This window comes from Platalea leucorodia (assembly GCF_965183815.1).
Source record: "Platalea leucorodia genome assembly, contig: HAP1_HAP1_SCAFFOLD_168, whole genome shotgun sequence".
NCBI lineage: Eukaryota > Metazoa > Chordata > Aves > Pelecaniformes > Threskiornithidae > Platalea > Platalea leucorodia.
In genome coordinates this window covers 158,181-176,509 of record NW_028121381.1, presented here as the reverse complement: position 1 = coordinate 176,509, position 18,329 = coordinate 158,181, and the positions used below count along the sequence as shown (strand labels likewise).

Here is an 18,329-nt window from a genome sequence, read left to right as displayed (position 1 = left end):
CAGGGACAGGTTGTCCCTGAGGGTGATAGTGGCTGTGGGTGACAGGGTTGTTCACTGTGGGTGACAGGCTGTCTTTCAGGGTGATAGTGGCTGTGATTGACATGGACAGGTTGTCACTTAGGGTGACACTTAGGGTGACAGTGGCCATGCATGACAGGGTTGTCATGGTGGGTGACAGCACAGGCTGTTTCTCATGGTGATGGTTGTCACTGTGGTTGCCAGTGGCTGTGGGTGACAGGGACAGGGTGTCGCCTTGGGTGATGGTTGCCGTGGGTGACAGGGACAGGCTGTCACTGTGGGTGACAGTGGCCATGCATGACAGGGTTGTCATGGTGGGTGACAGGGACAGGCTGTCACTGCAAGTGATGGTTGCTGTGGGTGACAGTCTGTCTCTCAGGGTGATAGGGGCCCTGGGTGACAAGGACAGGTTGTCACTGCAGGTGACAGTGGCTGTAGGTGACAGGGTTGCCATGGTGGGTGACAGGGACAGGCTGTCTCTCAGGGTGACGATTGTCTCCTGGAGTGACAGTGGCTGTTGGTGAGAGGGACAGGGCGTCACTGTGGGTGCTGGTGGCTGTGGGTGATAGGGACAGGGTGTCACTGCAGGTGATGGTTGCCGTGGGTGACAGGCTGTCTGTCAGGGTGACAGTGGCCCTGGGTGACAGGGTTGCCATGGTGGGTGACAGGATAGGCTGTCTTTCAGGGTGACAGTTGTCTCCTGGAGTGCCAGTGGCTGTGGGTGACAGGGACAGGTTGTCACTGGAGGTGACAGTGGCCATGTGTGACAGGGTTGTCATGGTGGGTGACAGGACAGGCTTTCTCTCAGGGTGATGGTTGCCATGGGTGACAGTGGCCATGGGTGACAAGGACAGGTTGTCACTGCGGGTTATGGTTGCTGGGGTTGACGGGGACAGCATGTCACTGGAGGTGTCAGTAGCTGTGGGTGACAGGGACAGGCTGTCAGGGTGACAGTGGCTGTGGGTGACAGGGTTGTCATGGTGGGTGATGGGGACAGGGTGTCACTGGAGGTGATGGTTGCTGTGGGTGACAGGACAGGCTATCTCTCAGGGTGATGGTTGTCTGCTGGGGTGACAGTGGTTGTGGGTGACAGGGATAGGTTGTCGGTGAGGATGACAGCGGCCGTGCATGACAGGGTTGTCATGGTGGGTGACAGGGACAGGCTGTCAGTGCAGGTGACAGTGGCTGTGGGTGACAGGGTTGCCATAGTGGGTGACAGGACAGGCTGTCACTGCAGGTCATGGTTGCTGTGGGTGACAGGGATGGGCTGTCAGGGTGACAGTGGCCGTGGCCGACAGGGTTGCCATGGTGGGTGACGGGACAGGCTGTCTGTCAGGGTGACGGTTGTCTCCTGGAGTGCCAGTGGCTGTGGGTGACAGGGACAACCGTCTCGCGTGGCGCCCGTTGCCGTGGTGACGGGCACAGCCCCTCCCCGTCCCTCCGTTCCCATGGCAACACCCGGCGGGGCCCGGCCGGGGGCGGGGGGGGGAGCAGGAAAGGGGCGGGGCACAGCGCCAGCCCCGCCCACCCCGACCCACGGCGCCGCCGCGCAGGCGCAAACCAAACCCCGCCCCGTCTTCCCGCCCCCTCCCCGTGACGTAGCGCGGGCGGATTGGCGGAGAGGCGCGGGGGCGGGGCGAGGCGGGCGGCGGGCTCTGGAAGGTTCCGCCATCGCCTCAGAGAAGCGGCGGCGGCGGCCGGAGGAGGCGGCGGCGGCGGGGGGCGGCGGCGGGATGGGGAAGGACTATTACCGCACGCTGGGGCTGTCCCGCGGCGCCTCGGGGGAGGACGTGCGGCGGGCCTACCGCCGGCAGGCCCTGCGCTTCCACCCCGACAAGAACAAGGAGCCGGGGGCCGAGGAACGCTTCAAGGAGGTGGCCGAGGCCTACGACGTCCTCAGCGACCCCAAGAAGCGGGAGATCTTCGACAAGTACGGGGAGGAGGGTGAGCGGCACCGGGGGGGGTCTGGGGGGGGCGGGGCGGTTGGGGCGCTGGGGGGTGGCAGGGGCTGGGGGTTTGGGGGGGGCAGGCGACGGGGATAGAGGTCTGGGGGGGCAGGGGATGGGGGTCCTGGGGGACACGGGGAAGGCTGGTGGTCTGGGGGCGGGGTGATGGGGCTGGTTGGGGGTCTGGGGGGGCAGGCATTGAGTATCGGGGTCCTGGGGGGGGGAAGGGGCGGTTGGGGGTCTGGGGGGGGGATGGGGCAGTTGGGGGTTTGGGGGGGGCAGGCGGTGGGGTTGGGGGGCCAGGCAGGGAGGGTGGGGGTGAGGGTGAAGGCAGGTTGGGGGGGACAAGCTGGGGGGGGTAGGCAGGGGGTGAAGGGGGGGTCTGGGGGAGGGACAGGCAGTGGGGAAGAGGGTCTGGGGAACACACAGGCTGACAGTGAGGTTGGGGGGCCGGGGTGAAGGTAGGCAGTGGGTGATGGGGGTCCTGGGGGACAGGCAGGGATGGGGGGAGTCGGGGGAGTGGGGTGATGGGGGCCGGGGGGGGGACACAGGCAGCCTGGGGGGAGATTTGGGGGGGAAAGGGGCCAGGATGAAGGTAGGCAGCAAGGGCTGGGGGCTGGTGGGGTGGCAGGCAGTGGGAGTGGGGGGCTGGGGGGCAGGCAGGGGGTGACGAGAGTCTGGCAGGGCACAGGCAGCGGGGCTGGAGCCCGGGGGGTGCCAGGAGCCGCGCCGGGGCGTGCCAGGGGGTGATGATGGATCCGGCTGGGCCTGTTGGGGCCTGGCTGGGGCTGTCAGCGGCGTCTGTCTGCGCCGCGTCCTCCGGCACTCGAGCAGAACCGGTTCCCGCTCCCGGCGCTGGGGCTGCGCCAGACCGCCGCCACCGCCCGTCCGCCTGCCTGCCCCACGCCTGCCCCACACCCTCACCTGTCCCACGCCCTGCCCGCGTCTCACCCCACGCCCTGCCCTGGCTGGTAACACGCCGGGGTGCTCCGGCAACCTACCGGGGTCACCTCCGGCATCTGGGGGAGCTGACGGGCACCTTCCCCCCCTTTCTAGGGCTGAAAGGGGGAGCCCCGACCTCCGGCCCAGGGGGGTCCAATGGCCCCACCTTCACCTACACCTTCCGGGGCGACCCCCATGCCATGTTCGCCGAATTCTTCGACGGTCGCAACCCCTTCGACACCTTCTTCGTCCAACGCAATGGGGATGACGACGACGGTGATGACGCCTTCACCGCTTTCCACGTGGGAGGTTTCGGTAACGTCGGCTTCTCCCGGGGTCGGGGGGGACCGGAAGGTGCCTGCCGTAAGCAAGACCCCCCAGTCCTCTATGACCTGAAGGTCTCCCTGGAGGAGATTTACAGCGGTTGCACCAAGAAGATGAAGATCTCGCACAAGCGTCTCAACCCCGACGGGAAGACGGTGCGTAACGAGGACAAGATCCTCACCATCGAGGTGAAGCGGGGTTGGAAGGAAGGCACCAAGATCACCTTCCCCAAGGAAGGCGACCAGACCCCCAACAACATCCCTGCCGACGTTGTCTTCGTCCTCAAAGACAAACCTCACGGCGTCTTCCGCCGGGAGGGCTCGGACATTGTCTACCCGGCGAAGATCAGCCTCCGCGAGGTGGGTGGGTGGTCACAGTGGGTTGGTGTTGCTGGTGGTGGTGGGGACATCATGGGTGGGTTGGTCTTGGCAGTAGGGATGTCATGGGTGGGATGCTCTTGGTGAGGATGTCAAGAGTGGGTTGGTCTTGGTGGTGTCAGGGGTGGGTTGGTCTTGGTAGTGGGGACATCAAGGGTGGGTTGGTCTTGGTGGTGGCGGTGGGGACATCAAGAGCCGGTTGGTCTTGGTGGTGTCATGGGTGGGTTGGTCTTGGCAGTAGGGATGTCATGAGTGGGTTGGTCTTGGTAGTGAGGACATCAAGGGTGGGGTGGTGGTGGTGGGGATGTCCGGGTGGGTTGGTCTTGGTGGTGGGGACATGACAGGTGGTTGTCTGGGTGGTTGGCCTTGGCAGAGAAGCAGGGGTGGTGGGGACATGATGCGTGGTGGGTCTTGGTGTTGGGGACCAAGCGTGGTTGGTCTTGGTGGGGTTGTGATGGGTGGTTGTCTGGGCAGTTGGCCTTGTTGGTGGGGATGTGGTGGAGACACGATGATGGGTGGTTGTTGGGGTCATGGGGAGCGAGGGTGGTTGTTGAGGCTGTTGGTCTTGGTGGGTTGGGCATGATGGGTGGCAGGGATGTGATGGGTGGTTGGTCTTGGTGGTGGAGATGTGACAGGTTGGGCGGTGGGTCGTGGTGGTGGGGATGTAATGGGTGGTAGAAGTTGGTGGTGAGGACCAAGGGTGGTTGTCTAGGGGGGGTTGGTCTTGGTGGTGGGGACATGCTGGGTGGTCAGATGGTTGGTTCGGTGGTGGGGACGTGATGAGTAGTAGATCTTGGTGGTGAGGACCAAGGGTGATTGTCTGGGTGGTTGGTCTTGGTGGTGGTCATGTGACAGGTGGTTGGGTGGTGGGTTGTGGTGGTGGGGATGTGATGGGTGGTTGGTTGGGTGGTTGATTGGGTTGTGAGGATGCGATGGGTGGTAGATCTTGGTGGTGAGGACTGGTGGTGGTCTGGGTGGTTGGTCATGGTGGTGGAGATGTGATGGGTGGTTGATTGGATGGTTGGTTGGGTGGTAGGGATGTGATGGGTGGTAGATCTTGGTGGTGAGGACCAAGGGTGGTTGTCTGGGTGGTTGGTCGTGGTGGTGGGGACGTGACGGGTGGTTGGTTGGGTGGTGAGGATGCAGTGGGTGGTGGTTCGTGGTGGTGGGGACCAAGGGCGGGTGGTTGTCTGGGTGGTTGGTCGTGGTAGTGGGGACGTGAGGGATGGTTGGTTGGGTGGTGAGGATGCGATGGGTGGTGGGTCGTGGTGGTGGGGACGTGGTGGTGACGGCGACGCGCCCTCCTCCCCCGCCAGGCGCTCTGCGGCTGCACCGTCAACGCCCCGACGCTGGACGGCCGCACCATCCCCATGGTCTTCAAGGACGTCCTGAAGCCGGGGGTGAAGCGCCGCATCCCGGGCGAGGGGTTGCCGTACCCCCGCACCCCCGACCAGCGCGGTGACCTCATCATCGAGTTCGAGGTCAAGTTCCCCGACAGGATCCCCCCCTCCTCCAAGACCCTCCTGGAGCAGATCCTGCCTGTCTAGCCCCCCACCCCCACCCCAAAACCTGGGTTTTGGGGGGGGCTTGGACCTTTTGGGGGACCACAGCGGGGGGGGGTGCGGGTGGTCCCGCTGCCCACCCAAACCTCTCCTTTGGGGCGGGGGTCTTGGGGTGCCCCCCGCCCCTGATTTTGGGGGTCTGGGGGTGGTGGGGTGACCTTGACCCCATGGTTTAGAGCTCGGGGGGGTGAGGGGGTGTCGTGCCCCCCCACCCCCCACCCCGTCCTTGGCCCCCCACGATCTGGGGGTCCCGGTGTGTCCTCATCCCCCCCATTTTTGGGGTCTGCGGGAGGGCGGGGTGACCTTGACCCCATGTCTTAAGGTTGTGGGGGTCCTGGGGTGTCCCTGTCTCCCCCCATGTGATTTGGGGGTCCCCAGGTGTCCCTGTCCCCCCCCCCCCCCATCTTGGGGGTCTGGGAGTGCCCGTGCCCCCCCCATTTTGGGGGTCCGGGTGACCTCATCCCCCCCTTTTTGGGGGTCCCTCTGTCATTGTCCCCCCATTTTAGGGGTCCAGGTGTCATTGTCCCCTCCATTTTGGGGGTCCCCAGGTGTCCTTGCCCCCCCCTTTTGGGGGTCCCTCTGTTCTTGTCCCCCCTTATTTTAGGGGTCCAGGTGTCCTTGTCCCCCCCATCTTGGGGGTCCCCCTGTTCTTGTCCCCCCCCATTTTGGGGGTCCCCAGGTGTCCTCACCCCCCCCATCTTGGGGGTGCCTGTCTCCTCCTCCCTCTGTTTTGGGGCTTCCCCTGTCCTCGCCCCCCCTCCATGCTCTGGGGGTCCCCCTGCTCTCCCCTCCCCCCATTTTGGGGTCCCCCTCATCCCCCCATCACAGGGGTCCCCTTGCCCCCCATCTTGGGGGTCTCCCCTCAGGGCTGTGGGGGTCCCGGGCTCTTCCCCCCCCACCCCGGACAGGGGGGAGCCCCACAAGGGGAGGCGGGGGGGGGTGGGGGGGCCGCGGGCGGCTCGGGGGGGGGCAGGGCGGGGCCCTCTTATCCTTTGGGATAAAACCGCCCGGAAAAGGGGCTCTTCCTGCAACAGGAGCGCACGCGTACGGCTTTGTATAAAGCGCTGAAACCTTTGCCCGCCTCCGCCATTTTGGGGGGGCCACGGGGGGACCGGGGAGGAAAGGGGGGGATGGGGGACACCCCCAAAATGGCGCCGTGGGAGCGGGCGGGTGGGTGGTGCCCCCCGCCGCTCCGGTGTGTGGTGGTTCGCTCCGCCCGCTTCCTCTCGTTGTCCCCGCCCCCTGACTCGCATTCCTGGCCTCTGATTGGCTGCGGGCGGCCCCACCCGCGGAGCCGGGCGCGCCCATCGCCCCAGGCGGGGGTGGCCCAGCCCTTTCCTGCCCACTCATTTACCTCTGCCGCGCTTCCCATTGGCTGGCAGGGCGGGGCGGCGGCGGTGATTGGTCCGGGCGGGGGGTTGGCCCCGCCTTCCCGGAAGTGTCGCTCCGGCAGCAGCGCCCGGCTGCAGGGCGGGAGGGTCCGGCCGGTGAGCGGGGGCGCCAGGGGGGTCCCGGGGCCGGGGGGGACCCGGGCGGGCCGGGAGGGGCCGTGGCCACCGGGGGGGGCGGCCGGGCCCCCGCCTCGCTGCTTCCTGGGGAGGGGTGTGGTACCGGGTGCGCACCGGGCCCAGGCTCCCGCTTCGGGGGCCGAGGGACTCGGGGAGCCCCGGCGTCGGGGTCTTCCGTGCCTCAGTTTCCCTCTCCTTGTGCCTCAGTTTCCCCTTTTGTCCCTCAGTCCCCCCTTTCCCCCCCTTTTTCACCCCCCCCGTGCCTCAGTTTGCCCCCTTCTTCTCCCTCAGCCCCCCTCGTTTTCACCCCTTCACCCCCCCGTGCCTCAGTTCCCCCCCGTGCCTCAGTTTCCCCCATTTGTCCCTCAGCCCCCAGTCTTCACCCCCTTACCCCCCCGTGCCTCAGTTTCCCCTCCTTTATCCCTCAGTCCCCCCTTTTCACCCCCTCACCCCCCTGTGCTTCAGTTTCCCCTCTTTTTGTCCCTCAGCCCCCCTCGTTTTCCACCTCTCACCCCCTCGTGTCTCACTTTCCCTCTCTTTATCCCTTGCTACCCCCTTTTTTCACCCCTTCACCCCCCCGTGCCTCAGTTTCCCCCCTTTATCCCTCAGCCCCCAGTTTTTACCCCCTTACCCCCCCGTGCCTCAGTTTCCCCTCCTTTATCCCTCAGTCCCCCCTTTTCACCCCCTCACCCCCCTGTGCCTCAGTTCCCCCCATGCCTCAGTTTCCCCCGTTTGTCCCTTAGCCCCCCCTTTTCATCCTCCCCTTGTGCCTCAGTTTCCTCCTCTCTCGTTTTAGCACCCAGCGAAGCACCGCAGGACCCCCCCTCCTCGGGGAGGGGGCACCCAGCCCCCCACCCCCCAGCCTCCGCTCTCCCCCCCACCCCACCCCCCCCCATGCCGCTGGGCCTGGGCCGCCGCAAGAAGCCCCCGCCGCTGGTGGAGAACGAGGAGGCGGCGGGGGGACGCGGGGGAGCCCCCGGGGGGGACCCGGGGGGGGCTCCTGGGGGGCCTCCCCCCCCGGGGCTCCCCCCGCCGCCCCCCGCCCTTCGGCCTCGCCTGGTCTTCCACACCCAGCTGGCGCACGGCAGCCCCACCGGCCGCGTCGAGGGCTTCACCAACGTCCGTGAGCTCTATGGCAAGATCGCCGAGGCCTTCCGCATCCCGCCGGGAGAGGTGGGGGCAACCCTGGGTGCTGGGAGGGGAGGGAGGGGCACCCAGAGGGGTTGGGGGGGCACCCATGGGTGCTGGGAGGGGAGGGAGGAGCGCCCGGAGGGGTTGGGGGGCACCCTTGGGGGATGGGGGGGGCGTGGGGGGGGCCGAGGGATGAGCACCCAGAGGGATTTGGGGGCACCCTTGGGTGCTGGGGGGGAGGGAGGGGCACCCTTGGGTGCTGGGGGTGGGGTGCTGTGGTTTGAGGGCACCTGGAGGGGTTTGGGGGCACCCCTGGGTGCTGGGGGATGCTGGGGGGGGCTGAGGGATGGGCACCCAGAAGGATTTGGGGGCACCCCTGGGTGCTGGGGGGGTGTTCTGGGGAGCAAGGGGTTCAGTGGGGCTGAGGGTCAGGGCACCCAGAAGGGTTTGGGGGCACCCTTGGGTGCTGGGGGGGATCCTGGAGAGCAAGGGAGTCAGTGCGGCTGAGGGATGAGCACCTGGAGGGGTTTGGGGGCACCCTTGGGTGCTGGGGGGAGGGAGGGGCACCTGGAGGGATTTGGGGGCACCCTTGGGTGCTGGGGGGGGTCCTGGGGTTTCAGGGCAGCTGGAGGGGTTTTGGGGGTTCCCCTGGGTGCTGGTGTGCACTGGGGGATGTGGGGGGCTCAGGGACAGGGCACCTGAAGGGATGTGGGGGCACCCCTGGGTGCTGGGGTCAGGGGGACGTTGGGAGCTGAGGGATGGGGACCTGGGGGGGGGGGGGGGAGCAGTGGGGACATCGGGGACCCCCGGAGGTGGGGGGGAGGGGAGCCCTGGGCCGGGGCAGAGCTGGGGGCTGCGGGGGAGGGGACCCACAGGGTGCATGGAGGGGTCCCCCCGTGTCCCTCAGGAGGGTCCTGGGTGCCCCCGACAGCAGGGATCCCCTGTGTCCCCGGGGGGGTCCTGGGTGTCCCCAGAGAGAGGGGTCCTACTTGTCCCCAGGAGGGTCCCCTGTGTCCCCAAGTAGAGGGGTCCCACACGTGCCCCAAGGGACGTCCCTGGGTGTCCCCAAGAGAGTCCTGGGTGTCCCCAGGGAGATGGGTCCCTCATGTCCCCCAGGAGGGTCCCCCGTGTCCCCTGGGGGGTCCTGTGTCTCCTCGAGGAGAAGGATCTTTCATGTCCCCCAGGAGGGTCCCACTTGTCCCCAAGAAGGTCTCACGCATCTGCCAGGTCCTTCCTGCCCTCGTCACCGTCCCCCGCGTCCCCGAGGGGAGCGCTGGCACGTGTGGCCCGGGGGGGTATCCCTGGTTGTCCCCAGGTCCCCCCTCCCCAGGCCCTGATGCCGTCGCCCCGGCCAGGTGATGTTCTGCACCCTCAACACGCACAAGGTGGACATGGAGAAGCTGTTGGGTGGCCAGATCGGCCTGGAGGACTTCATCTTTGCCCACACCAAGGGCCAGCGTAAGGAGGTCGAGGTCTTCAAGTCGGAGGAGGCCTTGGGCCTCACCATCACTGACAACGGCGCCGGCTACGCCTTCATCAAGGTGACACCCCGGGGTGGGGACGTCATCACCGGGCAGGGAGAGCTGGGGGTGCTTGGAGAGGGCCCTGAGCCACCCTGGGGTTGTGGGGGGGACATGGGACATCCCGGGTGGTGGCCAGGTCAGCGTGGGGATGGAGGACACCAAGGGACATCGTGGGTTATCACGGGGGGACATGGAGGCTCCTGGGTGGTTCCTGAGCTGCCCTGGGGTTGAAGGGGACATCTCTGACCATCGGGGGGGGACATGGGGACCCCTTGGGTGGTCCCTGAGCCACCGTGGGTCTGGGGGAGTGGACATGGGGACATCCCAGATGGTTCGCAAGCTAACAGGGGGATGGGGAAGGAGAACAGCAAGGGACATCCAGGACTGTTGTAGGGTGACATGGGGACCCCCGGGTGGTCCCTGAGCTGCCGTGGGGCTGGGTGGGGACACGGGGACATCTCAGAAGGTTCCCAAGTCACCGTGGGGATGGGAAGGAGAACGCGGTGGGATGTCCCGGCTTATGGAAGGGTGTGGGGACTCCTGGGTGGTCCCCGAGCCGCCCTGGAGCTGGGTGGGACCTGGGGGGCCCCGTGGTGACCCCCGGGTGGTCCCCGCAGCGGATCCGGGAGGGCAGCGTCATCGACCGGATCCCGGTGATCAGCGTGGGGGACATGATCGAGGCCATCGACGGGCAGAGCCTGGTGGGCGCCCGTCACTACGAGGTGGCCAAGATGCTGAAGGAGCTGCCCCGGGGACGCACCTTCGCCCTCCAGCTCACTGAGCCCCGCAAGGCCTTCGGTGAGCCCCAACTGGGAGCGCTGGGAACCCACTGGGAGCCCACTGGGAGCCTGGGGAGGGGTCTGCCCCCTACGCCCCACCCCAGGGCAGCCATGCCCTCATGGGGTCGGGGGGACCCAGGCGTCCGGGGCTTTGCTGTCCCCTGCTCTGGACTGGAGGGTGGTGCCCTGGATTACTGGGAGCACCGGGAGCCCCACCAGTAAGGGGACACGCACCCAGGTGTCTGGTGATATTGGGGTCCTGCCTGGGCTGGGGACAGCCCCACAGCTGGGACCCCCAAAACCTGAGGAGGTGGAGGGAGCACCTTAGAGACCCCCCAAAATGTAGGGGGACCCCATAGCCCTGAGGGGATCCCTGAGATCCAAGGGGGGGCTGGTGCAGAGGGACCCCAAAACCTGGGGGGGGCTGATGGGGACCCACAGTGCTGGGGGGGACCCCAAAACATGTGGGGGGAGGCTGATGGGGACCCATAGTGCTGGGGGGGGGAACCCCAAAACCTGGGGGGGAGGCTGATGGGGACCCATAGTGCTGGGGGGGACCCCAAAACGTGTGTGGGGGTTGATGGGGACCCAGAGTGCTGGGGGGGGACCCCAAAACCTGGGGGGGGGGGTTGATGGGGACCCATAGTGCTGGGTGGACCCCAAAATCCAAGGGGGCTGATGGGGACTGCTAGTGCTGCGGAGGGCATGGGGGACCCCCAAAACCTGGGGGGGGACTGATGGGGACCTGTAGTGCTTGGGGGGGACCCCAAAACCCGGTGGGGGGGTCTGTTGGGGATCTGTAGTGCTGGAGGGACACCCCAAAGCCCAACGGGGAGGCTGGTAGGGACCCCAAAACCCTGGAGGGAGCTGATGGGGACCCATAGTGCTGGGGGGGTCATGGGGGGACGCCCAAAACCCAAAAGGGGGGGCTGTATGCCTGGGGAGTGGCAGAGCGGATCCCCCAAACCAAGGGGGAGCTGAGGGGTCCCCCATAACCCTGGGGGGGCATGGAGGGACCCCAATACCCAAAGGAGGAACCAATGGGGACCCTGTACCTCGGAGGGGGCACATGGGGGGGCCCCCCTGAGACTGATGGGGGGCACTATGGAGCCCCCCAAACCTTTCCCTTCCCATCTCTTTGGGGGGGGGGGTCTGGGCTTGGTTTGGAGTCCTCCATCCATGCTGGGGGGGGGGGCGGCCCAATAATTTGCAGCCCCCCCCAAACCCCCTGTGCGTTGTCTTTCAGACATGATTGGCCCGCGGGCGGCGGGGGGCCGTGGCGGGGGCACCCCGCTGGGCACCGGCCGGGGCACCCTGCGCCTCCGCGCTCGGGGACCCGCCACCGTCGAGGAGCAGGTAGGGAACCCCGCCGGGGGGACAGGGACCCCCCGACATCCTCGGGACCCCCCCTGATCCCCCCCCGTCCCCCCGCAGCCCTCCGCCTTCGAGGAGCGGGCCGTGGCCAAGGTGGACGATCTGCTGGAGAGCTACATGGGCATCCGGGACAGCGAGCTGGGTGAGCCGGGTGGGGGACCCCCCCGGGGTGAGGGGACTCCCCCGGCGTGCTGGGGACCCCTCTGACCCCCCCTACAGGTCCCATCCCCCCCCCAAAGGTGCTGGGGACCCCTATCCCACTGCAGGTTCCCCTTCTTGGGGTGCTGGGGACCTATTCAGGCTCCCCCTGGGGTGTCAAGGACCCCCCCACCCTGCCCCACTGCAGGAGACCACCCAGGGGTGCTGGGCCCCCCCCCCCCCCCGGGGTGCTGGGGACCCCCCCAGTCACTCCCAGGGGTGCTGGGGACCCCCCCTGGGGTGCTGGGGACCCACCCCGGTCACTCCCAGGGGTGCTGGGGACCCCCCCAGCGAGCTGGGGACCCCTCTTGGCCACTCCCAGGGTGCTGGGGAGCCCCCCGGACCCTCTCCTGGGTGCTGGGGACCCCCCCACCCCACTTCAGGGTCCCCCCCTAGGTCGCCTGGGCTGTGACCCCTCCCTGCTCTGAGGCGCTGGCTGTCCCCTGAGTGTCCCCATGTCCCGGTGTCCCCATGGTGGAGCTTGGTCCTGAGTGTCCCTGTGTCCCCCAGTTGTCCCCATTGTCCCCACAGCCACCACCGTGGTGGAGCTGGGCCGGGACCCCTGAAGCACTGGCTGTCCCTGAGTGTCCCCACGTTCCTGTGTCCCCATGGGACACATGTCCCCTGAGTGTCCCTGTGTCCCCACAGCCGCCACCATGTGGAGCTTGGTCAGGACCCCCCCGAAGCACTGGCTGTGCCCTGAGTGTCCCCACGGTGGAGCTGTCCCCTGAGCGTCCCCGTGTCCCCTGAGCGCCCCCGTGTCCCCTGAGTGTCCCTGTGTCCCCACGGTGGAGCTGTCCCCTGAGTGGCCCCGTTGTCCCCACAGCCGCCACCATGGTGGAGCTGGGCCGGGACGCCCGGGACCCCGACGCGCTGGCCCAGGCCCTCGACTCCCAGCTCGGGGACTTCGCTTTCCCCGACGAATTCGTCTTCGACGTCTGGGGGGCCATCGGCGACGCCAAGGTGGGGCGCTGCTAGGGCCCCCCCCCCCACTGTGGGGGCCCCCCCAGCACCGGGAACCCCCTGGGATTGGGGGATCCCCCCCACCGACGGACTGGGCCCCCCCAGCTCCATCCTGTGATTGGAGACCCCCCCCAATTGCAAATGGGGTCCCCCCAAAAGCTGGACACCCCCCAAAAAATCTGCTGGAGATGGGGGACCCCCCCCAATGGACCTGGGTGCCCCCACCCCAACTCCTGACCCCCCCCAAATTATTTGCCCCCCCTTTCTCAAGCCACAGCCCCCCCCAACCTGGGACCACCACTACATCCTGGGCCCCCCCCCGTGGCCTTGGTTGCCCCCCCCAAGCATGGGACCCCTCTCAAGCCCCCCTCACCCCCCCCTTACCCAGGGCTGTACCCCACCACTGGGGGGGTGCCCCAGCACCGCCCCCCCCCCTTGGGTGGCCCTTACTGCCCCCTCATGACACTAATGCACCCCCCGCCTGCGGGGTGAGGTATGAGGGTCCCCCCAAGTCGCTTTTGGGGGGGGGGGACATGACTGGAGCAGCCCTGTGTCCCCCCAAAATATGAGACAGCCCCCCCTGCCCCGCTGTGTCCCCCCCGGTGCCAATCTGAGCCTGTCACACACTGTCACCCCCCCCCAAACACTGTCACTCCGCCATGACACCTCACGCATCACCCCCGTGACCCACTGTCCCCCCCCCATCGCACTGACTACCTCGGGGGGGGACAGAGCACAGCCCCCCCCCCCGTCACCCTGTCCCGTGTTCCCTGGGGGGTCCCCTGGAGCGGGGGGGTCATGGGGGGCTCCCCTCCCCCCCAGCCCGGGGCATATTTTTGTATTTTATGCGGAAAATGGTTTTAAGATAAAGTCAAGAGAAATGGGGCGTGGTCGCTGCTGGGGGGGCGCGGGGGCGGGCTCAGCTCGGGGCCGCAGAACCGGGCCTCGCACGCCCCTCGTGCACACCCCGCACACCCCCTCACACACCCCTCACACGGCTCGTCCCGGCCTCGCACGCCCCCTTGAACAGCCACGGCCTCGCACACCCCTCACACAACCCCCTCGCATGCCCCTCGTGCACACCCCCCACCCCTCGTGCACACCCCCCACCCCTCGCACAAGCCCCTCGCACACTCCTCACACCACCCCCTCGTCCTGGCCTCACACACCCCCTTGAACATCCATGGCCTTGCACACCCCTTGCACACCCCTCACATGCCCCCTTGCACAACTGCGTCGCACACCCTTCGCACAACTCCCTCACACAACCCCCCCACACCCTTCATATACGCTTTGCAAACCTTTCTTGCGCACCCCCTTGCACATCTACAGCCTTGCACATCCCCTGCAAGCCCCTTGCACACCCCCTTACGCGGCTCTTTGCAGCCTTGCACGCCCCCTGGCACGGCTACAGCCGTGCACGCCCCTTGCATGCCCCCTTGCACAGCTCTTCCCAGCCTTGCACGCCCTCTTGCACGAGTCTTTGCAGCCTTGCACACCCCCTGGCATGGCCACAGCCTTGCAGATCCCTTGCAAGCCCCTTGCACAGCTCTTCCCAGCCTTGCACACCCGCTTGCACATCTACAGCCTTGCACATGCCTCGCAAGCCCCTTGCACACCTCCTTACGCGGCTCTTTGCAGCCTTGCACACCCCCTCGCACGGTTACAGCCCTGCACGCCCCTTGCACGCCCCCTTGCACAGTTCTTCCCAGCCTTGCCCGCCCCCTTGCACAGTTACAGCCCTGCACACCCCCTTACACGGCTCTTCCCAGTCTTGCACACCCCCTGGCACGGCCACAGCCTTGCACATCCCTTGCAAGCCCCTTGCACACCGCCTTACACGGCTCTTCCTGGCCTTGCACACTTGCCCGCCCCTCATACACCCCCTGCCCCACGCATTGTGCGAGGCCCCAGGGCCGGGTGTGAACTGGGGACGTGTAGCAGGGGGAGGGCATTTGCACACGCATGTGCCCACCCTGCCCTCGGCATTTGCACGAGGGCTGGGGGCTCGTGCGGGGCTCAGCGCACGGGCACCCCGGGTGCCTGGGTCCCCTTGGGGGGGCGAGGGGGGACAGCGGGGGGTGAGGGTCAGGGTTGGGCTTAGGTTAGTGTTGGGATTAGGGCTAGCATTGGGGTTAGGCTTTGGGTTGGGGCTAGGATTAGGTTTAGCATTAGGGTTACTGTTGGGATTAGAACTAGCATTAGGGTTAGGGCTAGGCTTTGGGTTGGGATTAGGGTTAGGACTAGCATTAGAGCTAGGGTTAGGTTTAGCATTTGGGTTGGTGTTTGGATTAGGACTAGCATTACAGTTAGGGTTAGGCTTTGGGTTGGGGTTAGGGTTCAGACTAGTGTTAGGAGTAGGATTAGGCTTTGGGTTGTGGTTAGGATTGGGTTTAGGATTTGGGTTAGTTTTGGGATTAGGACTAACATTAGAGTTAGGGTTTGGGTTGGGGTTAGGGTTACTCTTTGGGTTGGGGTTAGGATTAGTCTTAGTGTTTGGGTTAGTGTTTGGATTAGAAATAACATTACAGTTAGGGTAAGGCTTTGGGTTAGGGTTAGGGTTAGGACCAGCATTAGGGTTAGAGTTAGGCTTTAGGTTGGGGTTAGGTTTAGATTTAGCATTTGGGTTAGTGTTGGGATTAGGACTAGCATTTGGGTTGAGGTTGGGGTTAGGACGAGGGTTTGGGTTAGGGTTAGGCTTTGGGTTGGGGTTAGGATTAGGGTTAGGGTTAGTGTTGGGATTAAGACTAGCATGAGGGTTAGGGCTGGGCTTTGGGTTGGGGTTAGGGTTAGGTTTGGCATTTGGGTTAGTGTTGGGATTAAGACTAGTATTAGGGTTACAGTTAGGGTTGGGGTTAGGACTAGCATTAGGGTTAGGGTTAGGCTTTGGGTTAGGGTTAGGCTTTGGGTTGGCATTAGGGTTAGGTTTAGCATTTGAGTTGGTGTTGGGATTAGGACTAGCGTTAGGGTTAGATTTGGGTTAGGATTTGGGCTAGGTTTAGTGTTAGGTTTAGAGCTAGAGTTAGGGTTTAGCTTAGGGTTAGAATTAAGTTTAGGGTTACAGTTTGGGTTAAGGCTAAGTTTAGAGTTTGGGTTGGGATGGGACGGTGGGGAAGGTGCCACGGACGGCCACCGGGATTGAGGTCCATGAAGTCAAGGAGCCACATGGGGCCAACAGGCAGAGGTTGGGTGCTCACCACCGCGCCAAAGACTCGGGGAGGCAAACCAGGAGCTGCGTGGTCACGCAGAGGCGGGGAAGGGCTTCTCCCCACTGCAGCCCTGGGGTTAAGCCAGGCCTCCCCGTGGCTGTGTCTGGAGGCTCAGCCCAGCTTCTCCACCTCCCTCGTAGCGCAGAGGTCGCCTCCATCCTGGAGGTCTGTGCAGAAAGGGGGGGACTTAGCGAAATCCCGTCGTCTCTGCTGGAGCTGGTGCTGTGGTGATGAAGGCACCTTCCAACAACCGTGCGCTGAGCTGGGGCTGGTCTCACAGGTCCCAAGGTGATGGACCTCGCTAAGACAACCTTTGAGAAGCTCACAGGATGTCCTACACCCGGCAGAGCACTAGACGACTAAATCCAGTCCCAGAGAGCTTGATCAGAAGCTCTGGCGGATGCTGGAGATATCTGTGATGAGGCCATTGGACCAGAGGGTTGTTCCATGCGCCAGATCTGCATTTGAGCTGGTCACCCGGGCTCTCTGGGTGGTCACCATGGGGTAGACTGGAGCATGAGACCCTACAAGTGGTCACCTGTATCTTGGAGACGTTTTGTGGCCCAGACTCCTTGGCCCAGATCTTCTCCAACTCTCTGAAGATCTGAGGAACCAGCTCAGGTGGAGATACCTCCACAGAGGACTTCTGGAGTTAGAGATGAGACCTCGCCTTACACCCTGAGAAGGAAACACAAGAGGCCACAGGTTTCCACGGGAGACCTGGGTAGCCCAGCCACCCCCCTCCTGGTTTTGGGTGCATCACTGCGTTTTTCAGAATGAGTCTTCAAATGCAACATGAAACTATCTTGGGGCCACGGAGAGGTCCTGTGCCAGCCCAGGAGACCCTCTGAGCTGCGTGATGAGGCCTCGGGCTGATGGCAAGGGGTGGGAGATGGCACCTGGGCTGATCGAGCGCGGTCCCGGAGGAGAGCTGGTTGTCCCATGGCACGCGTGGAAGGTGACGTTGTGCCAGGAGCTGCGTGCACGCGACCCCTCCCTTCCACTCTTCGCACGAAACTGTGGATTTTTTAAGCTAAAAGGTCTCAACCCTTGAGATCTTCAAGAAAACCAAGGCAGTCCTGTCTGCAGGAGCTGCAGCAGACCTTCTCCTGGGGTGCCGGTGTCACCTCCAGCCCCCGTGCGGATGTTTAATCCTCTTTACGGCGAGCAGACGGTGCTGCCCGTCGCCAAGATTCCCGTTGGCGTGACCCCACGTGGGATGCTTCACCTCCGGAGCTACGACGGAGGGAATGGTCCTTCAAGCTCTGGTGCCAGACTGAGCTCCTACACGTCCCCACGCTTCTGCACAAAGAGAACACGCGCTCTTCAACCCCGCTGCTGCCTGGGGGCTCTGTAAGCCCCAAGCATCATCTGACCTTGGATGATGACGCTCAACCCAGTGCCTCCATCTGTTAATATTCGTATTAACGATCCTTAATGCTTCCCCGGTCTCCTTCATTCATTCTCCAAATCCTCTAACACGATAAGGCTGGCGTTTCTTACACGATCTCGCTCCTCTGGCCCCTTTCGCTTCGGGCGTTTGTCCTTCCAGCGTCCCGCCCGTTCACAGGACGCGCGTTGGTTTGGCCCCAGAAGGGTTCAGCTTTGTGGACCTCTTCGTTGGACTCGACGATCTTAACGGTCTTTTCCAACCTAAATAATTCCATGATTCCACGATTCCATGATTCTAGGGTTCCGCCCTGTCCCCCTCTTCCTCTAACCCCTCCCCTGCCTTTCCCTCTAATATTTTTCACATTTATTGCTGCTGCTAGCAGAGATCCTTGCAACTCAAGTCTATTCCATTCCTCTTTTCTTTCTCTCTCACCCCGATTGTCACACACTTTATCAATTGCGGTATCAGTGTACCCCCGGCCCCATCAACTTTCTGCAACTTTCTCCTGCGCCGACCGTGTAATAAAAAATGTATTGAACGTCCTCTGGTTTCCTTCATCGTCCGGATTCAAGTCTGCACATTTTCTACCTACTTCACGTAACCTTTCTGTTGCGACTGCCCAGGCAACAACCGCTCTCCTTTCTCTCAGAAGCTGTCCACGCTTCCAGGTCAGTTGTTAGCGTACAGCTCTTCCTAATACCAGGCTTTTTATACAAAGCCGTAAAGGCATCGAGATAAGGTATGTCAGCCCGTTTTTCCCATCCGACGGCAAAACATCATCAATTGCGATGTAATACCGTACTTTACTGATCCATTTTTCTGGCCGGGTCTCATCATCATCCAATTTATAATTCAGCCACTATCGATTACAATATCCTTTCATTTTGTCTTTTGTCATAGAGTCCCCTCCAAATTGGTTTCAGTTTTTCAAAATACAGCCCAAAGGGCTACGGGGAGGAATCGCAGCTTGGCCTGATCCCGTTTTAACCAAATGCTTAGATAATTACCTATTTGCCAGCTCCGACCAGCGACATAAGACGATCCTTATGGCAGTCACAGCCAAAATGTTGTCCGCAAAACGG

The 18,329-nt window shown here is 64.3% G+C and overlaps 2 protein-coding genes across 5 annotated transcripts; both read left to right on the top strand.

Moving 5' to 3' along the window:
* Positions 1 to 1,715: 1,715 nt before the first annotated feature.
* On the top strand, positions 1,716 to 6,081 carry DNAJB1 (DnaJ heat shock protein family (Hsp40) member B1). The gene is made up of 3 exons (XM_082338639.1): positions 1,716 to 1,962; positions 3,021 to 3,589; positions 4,924 to 6,081. The coding sequence occupies exons 1-3, from the start codon at positions 1,752 to 1,754 to the stop codon at positions 5,152 to 5,154; spliced, it is 1,011 nt and encodes a 336-aa protein (XP_082194765.1). The 5' UTR covers positions 1,716 to 1,751; the 3' UTR covers positions 5,155 to 6,081.
* A 207-nt stretch (positions 6,082 to 6,288) lies between these two features.
* GIPC1 (GIPC PDZ domain containing family member 1) lies at positions 6,289 to 17,804 on the top strand. 4 transcript variants are annotated; one of them, XM_082338637.1, is made up of 8 exons: positions 6,289 to 6,656; positions 7,474 to 7,850; positions 9,164 to 9,349; positions 9,949 to 10,129; positions 11,357 to 11,466; positions 11,545 to 11,626; positions 12,509 to 12,645; positions 16,135 to 17,803. In XM_082338637.1, the coding sequence occupies exons 2-8, from the start codon at positions 7,572 to 7,574 to the stop codon at positions 16,144 to 16,146; spliced, it is 987 nt and encodes a 328-aa protein (XP_082194763.1). In that variant the 5' UTR covers positions 6,289 to 6,656; positions 7,474 to 7,571; the 3' UTR covers positions 16,147 to 17,803. The 4 variants fall into 4 exon arrangements, with proteins under 4 accessions (XP_082194763.1, XP_082194764.1, XP_082194762.1 ...); XM_082338638.1 differs by lacking the exon at positions 11,357 to 11,466 and having other exon boundaries at positions 16,135 to 17,804; XM_082338636.1 differs by lacking the exon at positions 16,135 to 17,803 and having other exon boundaries at positions 12,509 to 12,809.
* The last annotated feature ends 525 nt before the right edge of the window (positions 17,805 to 18,329 follow it).

What these genes read in the sequence shown, in the direction of transcription:
- GIPC1 (XM_082338635.1), top strand. Translation starts at nt 7,572, where the DNA reads ATGCCGCTGGGCCTGGGCCGCCGCAAGAAGCCCCCGCCGCTGGTGGAG. An exon ending in CCGGCTACGCCTTCATCAAG is followed by an intron (nt 9,350 to 9,948) that starts GTGACACCCCGG and finishes TGGTCCCCGCAG; the next exon opens with CGGATCCGGGAGGGCAGCGT. An exon ending in TGAGCCCCGCAAGGCCTTCG is followed by an intron (nt 10,130 to 11,544) that starts GTGAGCCCCAAC and finishes GTCCCCCCGCAG; the next exon opens with CCCTCCGCCTTCGAGGAGCG.
- DNAJB1 (XM_082338639.1), top strand. Translation starts at nt 1,752, where the DNA reads ATGGGGAAGGACTATTACCGCACGCTGGGGCTGTCCCGCGGCGCCTCG. An exon ending in CGACAAGTACGGGGAGGAGG is followed by an intron (nt 1,963 to 3,020) that starts GTGAGCGGCACC and finishes CCCCCTTTCTAG; the next exon opens with GGCTGAAAGGGGGAGCCCCG. An exon ending in CGAAGATCAGCCTCCGCGAG is followed by an intron (nt 3,590 to 4,923) that starts GTGGGTGGGTGG and finishes CTCCCCCGCCAG; the next exon opens with GCGCTCTGCGGCTGCACCGT.